Raw genomic sequence first — 10,265 nt, 5'->3', positions numbered from 1 at the left:
CTAGAAATAAACACACACACACACACACACACGCGCACGCGCACACACACACACACACACACGCGCGCACGCACACACACACACACACACACACACACGCCTGGCAGAGACGGTGCTCATAAAGGGCGGCTCCTCATCACCCTGAGTCTGCCTCAGGCCACACACACACACACACACACACACACACACACACACACACACACCTGGCAGAGACGGTGCTCATAAAGGGCGGCTCCTCATCACCCTGAGTCTGCCACACACACACACACACACACACACACACACACACACACACACACACACACGCCTGGCAGAGACGGTGCTCATAAAGGGCGGCTCCTCATCACCCTGAGTCTGCCACACACACACACACACACACACACACACACACACACACACACCTGGCAGAGACGGTGCTCATAAAGGGCGGCTCCTCATCACCCTGAGTCTGCCACACACACACACACACACACACACACACACACACACACACACCTGGCAGAGACGGTGCTCATAAAGGGCGGCTCCTCATCACCCTGAGTCTGCCTCAGCCACACACACACACACACACACACACACACACACACACACACACGCCTGGCAGAGACGGTGCTCATAAAGGGCGGCTCCTCATCACCCTGAGTCTGCCACACACACACACACACACACACACACACACACGCCTGGCAGAGACGGTGCTCATAAAGGGCGGCTCCTCATCACCCTGAGTCTGCCTCAGGCCTCTCCCCAACATGGCGACCCTGCAGAGACGTGGCCGAAGGGTTCTCAATTCGAATGCCATACACCCTCTGCTGCAGAAAGACCAGCGCCCGACTGTGCAGAGACCACCTTCGGCCGGGGACTAGAAAATCACGTGTCTCTGGGCTTCAGCTCTTCAGGCCCAAACAACGGAAAGAGAAGCCAAGGCATTTATTTCAGGGACGATCACAGCCGTCAAACGAGGTGCCCCAACTTGCTGGCTGAGGACAGACAGGCTCCATTTGGAGCCAAGAAGAGGCCGCAAACGTGACGCACGCGGAGCTCCCTGCCGACGCCGGCAAGGGCCACGCAGGCAAGGAGACGCACTCGGCCTGTGTCACCGAGGAGGGGCTCGAGCACAGCAGCACCTTCCTTCCAACGGGTATGAAGTCACTCGTTTATTTCTCAACATGTGCACACGCAGGGCTCAGTGGGCCAGGACACAGCGTGGCGCCCAGGTATGTGCAAGTCCTTCGACAGCTTGGGTTACAGACAATTTCAGAGCTAGCGCACCACACACAGGAGACACAACGGGAAGCCTAAGACCCCAAGCCGCTCCGGGAGGAGGGAGGGAGCGGGGAGCAGTGACGTGGCGCCCCAGGGGATGGCGCGGGAGGAGGGACACCGAGGGCGCAGGCAGGCAGCTTCCGTCTCTGTCGACCGCTCTCCGCGTGGGGCTCAGGGCACTGAGTTCAACAGGTCCTTCAGGAAGCTCTCTGCATCCGTGACTTCTGACAAGAGACCTGGAAAACAGGCGGGGGCTGCTTAGCCGTGGCACGCATGGCCCAGCCAGAGTCACGGCGGCCGCGTCCTTGTGGAGAACACACAGGGCTCCGACGAGCTCCGACCGGCTGCTCCCTGGAGCCCAGAGACGCCGGGAGACGGTCACCGAGCAAACTCTCGCTCGCCGGTCAGGGGCGCCGCACTCATGATCTCCCAAGAGTGGAGACGCTAAAGCTGGGTCCCTGGACCCTGCAGGGAGCCTGCAAGTCCACTGTGACGCAGAGCACGATGGAGGGGCCTCTGGAGAGCGTGTCTGCGGCCTTCAGCTTCGGAGGGGGACCGAGGGCCAAGAAAGGCCGAGCCCACTGCCCTCGGGGGTGGGACCCAAGCCCGGGTCTAGGGCCTGGTGCCAGAGGGAGCCAGGGGAGCCCCGTTCCCTCCACCGCCAGATCAGGGGCCAGGGGTCAGACAAGGCCACTTCAGGAAAGCACGGTAGGCACAGCATCGGGCCCCCCACAGCCCTGCCTGTCCCTCACAAACAGGGTTCACGTTTGACCAACGTGGGCTGTCAACCCGGAGGTGTCTCCCAGCAGCCCCACTAACGGAGGGACAGCGGCTCCCACCGGTTCTTGTTGGTTTTGGAAGATGCTCCTGTCCTTGCGTTTCAAGAGGGTGTGTCTGATGTTCTGAAATTTTCTACCAGTTTGAACAAAGCAATAAAGGGGACTATGAACGCTTGCGCTCGGAGTGGAAGGGGCAGAGGCTCCCGCCCCGCCTGACCGGGCCTTGCTCTCCCTGCCCGGGGCTGACGCGAAGCCCCTCCTTCCCGTGCCCACCCCCTCCTCCTCTGGCTCAGACTGCCATTCTGTTGATGCTCCCCAGATCCCTGGACAACAGGCATGGCACTGGGCCCTAAGGACACAGACACGAGGCTACCTGCTCTCGTTCAGGATTGATTCCTGATGAAAAGCAAAGAGAGCAGCCAAGGTAAAGTGTCTAGGCTGAAAAGACTCTCCTGAGAGCATCGAGTGAAGTTAACAAAGAAACGGAGGTGAGCAGTGCCAAGCCCTGATGACCAGACGACTCAGGGGGCAGCAGACCCACAGAGGCGTGTCCAGCAGGGCTGCCCCGGGGCCGTTGCAACACACGGCTGACCCGGAAGGCGGGCCCAGGCCGGGGAACTTCATGCGGGCAGAGAGAGGAATTCACACGGAGCACCCTCCAATGCTTGAGCGTTTCCCTCCCGGAAGACAGCCTGGCAAATGCCGGCGGAGGCCTGCGCTTAGACAGGGCAGTGTGGAGAGATGTTTTTCCTTCTCTTACACTTGACAAGATTCCCATTATAAATGCCAGGCAAAAAAGGAAGCAGCTCACAGGAGTGAGGCAGGCACAGCCCTGCGCTCTGGCTCTGGGAGCCCCACCATGCAAAGGCCGGCCGTGCCCACAGCCCGCACGGGGCCTTCACTCCGGGTGGGTGTCCTCAGCACCGGCCCAAGGCCCTCCCCCTGCTGTCACCTGCTGCGTCATGAAATCAAACACATTTTCATGCTCGCAATTAGGATGGCAGGTTTGTTGCCCACAGAACCTGTACTCCAGAGTCAACACTGGACTTCAGTTTTCCCAGCAGGGGGTGAGGACCTGTCTGGGGACACCTCGTGTGACGGCAGGTCGAGGTGCTGCCCTGCGCCTATGAGCAGAGATGCTCTCTGCTCTCCTTCGACCCTATTTATCTCAGGAAGCAGAGCTGGTATTGCCCACACCTCCCCGGGGCAGCTGTGACACACGATGTCTGGATCCCCAAGAGGCAGGAGGAAGACAGGCAAGCTCCATGTTAACTCTGTGAACTGCTGTAACAGTCGGAAGTCAAAGGGGCTCCAGTGATTTTTCCAGGCATTCCCACTGGGAACCTGTTCAATCATCAAAGCCTCGGTTATCCCACCTTGTAAAATGGGGATAACCACAGCTCCACCTCACACCGGCTGCCCTGCGTACCGCGGAAACGCGTGCGCGATGGACACAGTGCCTGGGCTGAACGGAGCCCCACGTCACGGCTGCATCTTGTTAGCCAGTGAGCTGGCAGGCACACAGCTCCCCCAGACCTCCTGCTGGTCACCCACAGGCTGGTTCTCGCCTGTTTCTCCCCGCGTACGAAGATGAAAGCAACGGCCAGCCCCACTATGGTCTGTGAAGATGAAAACCCTTGACACTGACCGGCGGCGTCGAGGAACTCTGAGAAGGTCTCCGCCGGCATGAACTCCTCCTGGAAGGCCTTCAGGGCCTTGTCCGCGGCCTCGTGGATGGGCATGTCGTTGTGGCGGATGTACTCGGCCAGAGAGCAGGACCAGCCTCCCTCCGTGTTGCTGGTCGGCACCTTCTACAAGCAGCAGGAGACGGACCGGGCGGTCACCGGGGCCCCAGCCGAGGAGGGAGGGAGCGCGCCCGCCCGTCACACCCGCGTTCTCCCGGGGGCATGTGCCCTGCTTCCCGGAGCAGCACAGCTTCCGGCCACCCCTCGCGCAGCCCCGCTCAGGCTCGAGTCCTGGGAAGCTACGCGCCTCGACAGGCACACGCCCTCTCCTCCCACACCTTCCACACCAGCACGTCCCCAGGAGAGGGGCTCGCCAACACGCTTTAACGGAGCTGTTTCTCCCAGATGATGGAAGGAGCCGGCCGTAAACCCTCTCTCCAGGCAGAGAGGAGGAACCCTATCTTAAGGGTGACCAAAAGTGCGTTCGGGTTTTTCCGCACCATCTCACGGAACAAACCTTTTGGCCAAGCTAATATAAGCTGTGCTGGAAGAAGTTACGCTCACACAAGGCCACGGACTTGCTCCAAGAAAGGTACGAGAGCGACCACTGAAGGGTGACTGTGGGGGTGGGGCGGCGGCACCCGCCTGAAGGGGAGGGTCCGCAGCAGCAGCAGACGGGGGCACAGGGATGGAATGGCCGTGGACACAAATGCACTCACGGCAGGGTCTAAGCCACGGGAAACCCTCCCACGGCGGGCGGGCGCAGCCTGTCTCCCGGGGGAGCTGGTGGAGCCGGAGGCCGAGGCAGGGCCAGAGCTGCCACACGGACGTCCACGTGCCTGCCAAGCCCAGCCACGCTCCCAGGGCCGCCTTACCTTAAACATGTTGTAAATGAGATCAACGAGGGCCCAAAAGAGAAGGGAAGAGCGGTACGCTGAGTAGTCCTTCAACGCCTTGTCTGTCAGCCTGGAAAAGAGTCAAGCCCCGTGCTCCGGGAGCGGGAAGGACCCTGGGAGTCACGCCCCTCAATCCAGCCCCCTCAGCCATCTTCTGGAAAAGAGTCAAGCCCCGTGCTCTGGGAGCGGGAAGGACCCTGGGAGTCACGCGCCCTCAATCCAGCCCCCTCAGCCATCTTCTGGAAAAGAGTCAAGCCCCGTGCTCCGGGAGCGGAAAGGACCCTGGGAGTCACGCCCCTCAATCCAGCCCCCTCAGCCATCTTCTCAGAGGAAAGCAGCCGGGGCGAGAGCTCCTGAGGCACTAGGGCCCGTGGCTTATTCACCACAAGACCAGATGTCCCGTGCATGGCACCTCAGCCGTGACCCTGCCGAGTCGGGGAGAGGGGGAGAGAAGCTACAGGCGCGGCAGCCAAAAGGCTACTACTGCCCCCAGGAGACGAGGCGGAGCCCGCGCTTCCCTGGGTTCAGCCCCACACACGCTCTCAAACTTGACGGGATCTAGTAAGTGCAGGAGGAAACAAAGGCTCTGCTTTGGTCCTCACGTTCCCACCAGGGGAATTTTACCTCAACTAGCCACGCACAGTAACTTATCAACCACGTGCCGTGTTGAAAAACAGAAGCTGGTGGAAAGCTGGTTTTGAGCAACAGTGACGACTGGGACGGGAGCTGCAAACACCCGACACCTCCTAAATCCCCGCATAATCCCGGAACTGCTCGCCACACCCCTGGGCTCCTGACCTGCATCACTGTCACCTCATCCAGTGATTCAGTTCAGGGTTAGAGACCGGCCAGGAATACCCAGGGGTCCTGGTGGCAGCAGTGTCCACTGCCTTCTTGGCAGACACTCTGGGCCTCAGGAATGGTTACAGAAGGCACAGCCAGCGTGAAAGCCAGGAAGGCCAGTCCTCTCCACACAGGGGGTGAAGTGCTGGTGCCAGGGTTCCATCTCTACGACCCAAGATCTAGGGTAGGTGTTGTCTGGAAAGGCTAGAGAAACCCTTGTCATGGAGATTCTACCCCTTGAAACAGAGCTTGCAACCAAAGGGACCAGACTTGGTACTAAAATGTGTGTGCACGCACAGCACAGGTGTTTATAACCGCGAGACTCTAAGACAAGCACAGACGTCATTCATTTAAGAGGCTAAAAGCACGCTGTCCGTATGGGCCTCGAGTGAAGGGACTGAGCACAGGACAAGCCATCCACACCTGCACTCAGTAAACGTTTAAGCTCTTAACCAAAGTAAAAGGACAACGGGGACGGCGCCGCTTGCTAAAGCATGCTACCTGTACCCCGCCGCCCCCAGCCTCTCCAGAGCGCCCGCCTCCTCCCCTCCCACAGCGCGTGCACACACGTGGTCTAAAGGGAGGCCTGCTGCGGGGTGGGCCTGGAGGCAGGGCGGGAGCTCTGTCCCTGCAGGTCTGCGTGCTGGCAGGCGGCAACAGGGAGGCTCTGACGGACGTCTAGGAACGTCCCAGGCTTAAATGCTGGCAAGTTCCTCGCAGAAGACTCTTTCCTGAATGTGAAACCCGCAGGAGAAAGCAACTTTATGCAAATTCCCAGATTCCGTGTATCTGCCACCTTCCCGCACAATAGACTCAGCAGGAAGCTGCTGGGCAGCACTGCCCCGCCCTCCAGGGGCCGCTCGCGCGCCCTCCTTGGAGGAGTCCCGCTGCCCGGCCGTCCCTCTCACACCCCCACCGCCCCGCCCTCCAGGGGCCGCTCGCGCGCCCTCCTCGTTGGAGTCCCACTGCCCCGCCGCCCCGCTCACACCCCCACGCCCTGCCTGCGCTGCTCTTATGCTTTGGTGGCAGGAATCCAGGGTGGCCCTGCCTGACTTAATTACTTAAGGCTCATCAGTGAAGGTGACCAAATTGCTGCAGAGAAAACGGCAGCTCACGGGCCAGCTCACGCTGGATCTCCTAATTAAGCTGTGACCAGATCGGCTTTTCCTGAACTGCCCGGGACAGTAATGAATTCCAGTCTCCTAAGTGAACGCCGCACAGCTCCTGTGGGCACGGGTTTCACACCTGTCACCGAGGCCCTGCGCCCAGTGAGCAGCCGCTCTGCGCTGTGGACGCAGGCCAACTCTGCTCATCCACAACTCAGTACCTCCCATGTCTAACTTTCTGATTCCTAGGAGTGAGCTACGGGCTGATTCCTGAGCTATCCTTCGACAACAATAAAACAAGCTAACTAATAATGCTTCAGGCTCTTGGGAAACCCTGGGAAGTGCTTGGTCTGGAATGGGGGCAGGGGGATCCACCAGCAGAGCTCCAACCTGCTCTCTGGGCCAGGAGGTGCCCACAACTACCGGCGTGATAAACGAGCTGACGGAGTGGAGACACCAGGTGCGAAATGCAGGCCCACGGGTGTTTCCACTTGGCTTGTCACCACTGGGGCCTAAAGCTCCTCCTCTGTGCCCCTGTTGGAAATGTCCCCTTGAACCCTAGGCACTCCCCACAGCGAAGCAGGTTTCCCTCAAGGGGCAGAAGCAAGCCACCAACCCACACCCTACTCTGCAGCCTGAGAATGCAGATGGCTGGGGCCACCCCAGGCCGAGAGCCGCGTGACGGGCCCCACCTGGAGTGCGGCAATCCATGCAGGCCCAACAGTCCATGTTATCATTTGCAGCTGTTTCCCTCAAGACACCTCCCTGATGACCCAAATCACAACACAGGGTCATGAAAATGAAGACCGCTTCCTTCCTGAAATGCCCCCCTTCTTCGGGAGGTGTCCAACAGCAGAGACAGAGGACAGGCTCACGGAACGCGGGGCAGACGGGAGAGGAACGTGAGCAAGGAGAGAGATGCCACACTCAGTGTCAGAAAAGAAGCTCCCGAGCACAGCCCTGAGGCTTGGCTAGTTTAAGCCGGGACTAGCAAGATTCGGAAAACCGGACTGCCTGTCCCAGCCACCTGCCGGCCCGAATTCTTCTCCTGAGAGGCTTCACACGGTGCCTGGGTGGCTTCCTCCCTGAGGTATTTCCCAGAGGTGAGCCCAGCTCCACTTCTAGAGGCTGAACACCTGCCCCAGAGGCAGCCGGCATCTGTCCGCCATCAGGCCGAGACTCTCGGTGAGACAGTCTGAGCGGGGTGAGGGTCAACCAAAGGCTGACGAGCGGCCTCCTCTCAGCACCCGACATTCAGCCAGTCCTGCAGAGTGGGTTTCAGAGCCCAGGCAACAACCTCCCAAGCAGATGCTTCCCGAAGCAAGTACCAACCTGGTGGCTCCACCTGGAGAGACTGCCCGAGCCTGGGAGGTCACCAGCAGCCTCCGCAGGATCTCCACACGGACGGCTCGCCACTTCTCCGGGGGCAGGACGTGCAGGGCCAGGACCGTGAAATAGTGGGGCCCGTCCACTTCGAAGGCACTCTCCACCCACTTCTCCTTGGGCTGCTCCAGAAAGCCCTGGAGGTTCTTCTCCTCTCGGGATGTTGCTCGGGTTCTGGAAGAAAGGGGTCACCCTGAGAGCAGGGCAGACACAGGCCCGAGCCGCAAGAGGGGTGAGGGTGTGCTCGGCTTCCCGCTGGGAAGCTTCCTGAACGGGCGGCCCCTCCCGCCCCTCTCCAAGCGGAGCAGCCCGCCCCCCAAGTCCTGCTTGGCAGTATCCTCCTTGCCCACCCCCAGTCCAGCTCCACACAACTCCAATATGCACGTGACCAGCACTTTCACAAACCCTCCACCATCTCAGTGTTCTAATGACCCTGGAACGTGACAGCCAGCACCGCTTTATCAGGGTATCTGAAGGCCTGGGGGATGAGGTGATGTGATTCAAGTCACTGGTTTGGAGTCTCTGACTGAGCCCATGGACCACAGCCCCCAACCCCACGAGTCTCAGTACGCTAACTGTCCACACGGCATTTGCCCCCGGTGTCTCTCCTAGGCCTTTCTGGTTCGCTCTCTTAAGGCTCTCCTGTCCTGTCTCCTTCATTAGACTAGATTCTTCCAGCGAGCCCTACCTCTTGTTCTCGCGCCCGTCTGAACTGCAGTAACAACGGTGACCATACTTCACCGCCTGGTGTGTGCTAAGGTTATCGCGTTCGATCCTCGCAGCAACCCAGGGGGACAGCTACCACCTCGTGTTAAGGGAGGGACCGGGCTCCGACCAGGCTGCCTGGCCCGGCCTCCCCAGCGTGGATCCCCACTCTCTTGGCCAGGAAGCTTCCGCAAGCCCTTGGGTGGGCCCTGGGAGGCCACTCTCCCCTTAAGACCGGGATGGCGCTCTCAGACCCAGAGTGCTTGCCGCCCTGGCCTAATTCTCTGGAGGGAAGTAAAAACGCAACACAAGTGGGCACGCACGCCAGGCCACCAGGCCCGCGGATGGCGCTGCGGACACTGCTGGGGGGGGGGGGGGGGCACAGGGACAGTACGCCCTCTCCTGCTCCACAGGTGGGATGCAGTGGGGCAGGAGGGGCCGCCAGACTCAGAATCAGGAACCAGAAGCTTCGTGCCATCGCAGGATGCACTCAACTCCGCTGGCCCACGGTGCGTGTGACACACTCGCCCTCACATACAAAGGCCGTGAGCCCTGCTCAACCAGCCCCCGTGACCAAGCTCACACGCCGTGAGCCGCTGAAGGAAGGAGGCGGGGCCCTCGGGGACCGAGACAACGGGAGGCCATGCCGCCCCAGCTAAGGGGCCAGAGCTGAGTTATGCACGTCTGGCGTGGGAGACGCAGAGACGCCTGAGGCCGTGGGCTCTGTTCCACCAGGCAAAGCACACGGCCTCTCCAGGCCCGCTTCGCTTCCCAGAGAACAGGGCAGCCCCTGCCACCTCACGGCTGCCAAGAAGACACAAGGGCCCCTTAGAGGTCCACGGCCGGGGCGGGGAGCGCTGCTCGGGCCTGAGGCACCTCGAGGGCGATGGGAATGCTCAGGCTGTCAACAACGCAGGCTGTTTCCTTGGTCTAAACAGCTGAGCGGGTGAGGTCATGATGGGTGGAGACCCGCCAGCGCCTCTCTAACAATGAAGACTGCCATCTCCAGAGCGGCCTTCTACCTCATGGGGAAACGGGAGGGAAGGAGAAAATCACTCTGCTGAAGACCAGGAAGGGTAAGAGAATGATCGCTCTGTTGCCTGAACTGAGTGCAACAGCCTCGGGTGGGCTGGACTCAGCCTCTCCACCTGTCGGCACCTGCCCCACGGACGGGAGACTCTCACTAGAAGGCGTAAAACCATTTCAATCAAATCAAGGAGCTAAGCACTATCCATCTTTCAGCTGGCTTTTTAAAGCGAGGCAGAACGACTGACTACTCTCTGCCCTCTCAGGGACGCCATCTTCCTCCTCAGCCGCCCTCCCCCTCACAGCCGCCAGAGCCTCACTCACTGGAGAGGAAGCGGGGACAGCAAGTCCAGTCTGCACTTACGGATACCAGGCCCTCGGTCCTGCCGCGCCCTCCAGCCATGACACCTCACCGGGAACAGCCGGTCTGTTTTGGCCCTGACCCGAGGGAACAGTCTTGCAAGCTGGGGCTATGCTGAAGCAGAAGCTTCGATGGTTTGGCCTCTCCCGCTCCCTGCTCCCGCTCTGGCCCAAGGTCAGTCCTAGGATGCAGCCCTCGGAGGGAGATGAGACTGC

The 10,265-nt window shown here is 60.5% G+C and overlaps 1 protein-coding gene across 5 annotated transcripts in view; it reads right to left on the bottom strand.

Annotated features, from left to right (window-relative positions):
- Positions 1–915: 915 nt before the first annotated feature.
- The window catches only part of UBR4 (ubiquitin protein ligase E3 component n-recognin 4), a 137,398-nt gene continuing 128,048 nt past the window's right edge, over positions 916–10,265 (bottom strand). For 4 of the 5 annotated variants that reach the window (XM_059893321.1, XM_059893328.1, XM_059893325.1 and 1 more), the window contains 4 exons: positions 7,908–8,132; positions 4,606–4,696; positions 3,694–3,856; positions 916–1,502 (listed from right to left, as the gene is read on the bottom strand). In XM_059893321.1, the coding sequence (XP_059749304.1) occupies positions 1,438–1,502; positions 3,694–3,856; positions 4,606–4,696; positions 7,908–8,132 (544 nt within the window). In that variant the 3' untranslated portion in view covers positions 916–1,437. The remainder of the gene's footprint in view (positions 1,503–3,693; positions 3,857–4,605; positions 4,697–7,907; positions 8,133–10,265) is intronic. The other variant, NM_001205792.1, reaches the window with a different exon arrangement.

The sequence above is a fragment of the Bos taurus genome, chromosome 2 (assembly GCF_002263795.3).
Source record: "Bos taurus isolate L1 Dominette 01449 registration number 42190680 breed Hereford chromosome 2, ARS-UCD2.0, whole genome shotgun sequence".
Classification (NCBI taxonomy): domain Eukaryota; kingdom Metazoa; phylum Chordata; class Mammalia; order Artiodactyla; family Bovidae; genus Bos; species Bos taurus.
Note: the sequence above shows the minus strand (reverse complement) of the source record. Positions and strands in the feature narration are given on the sequence as shown.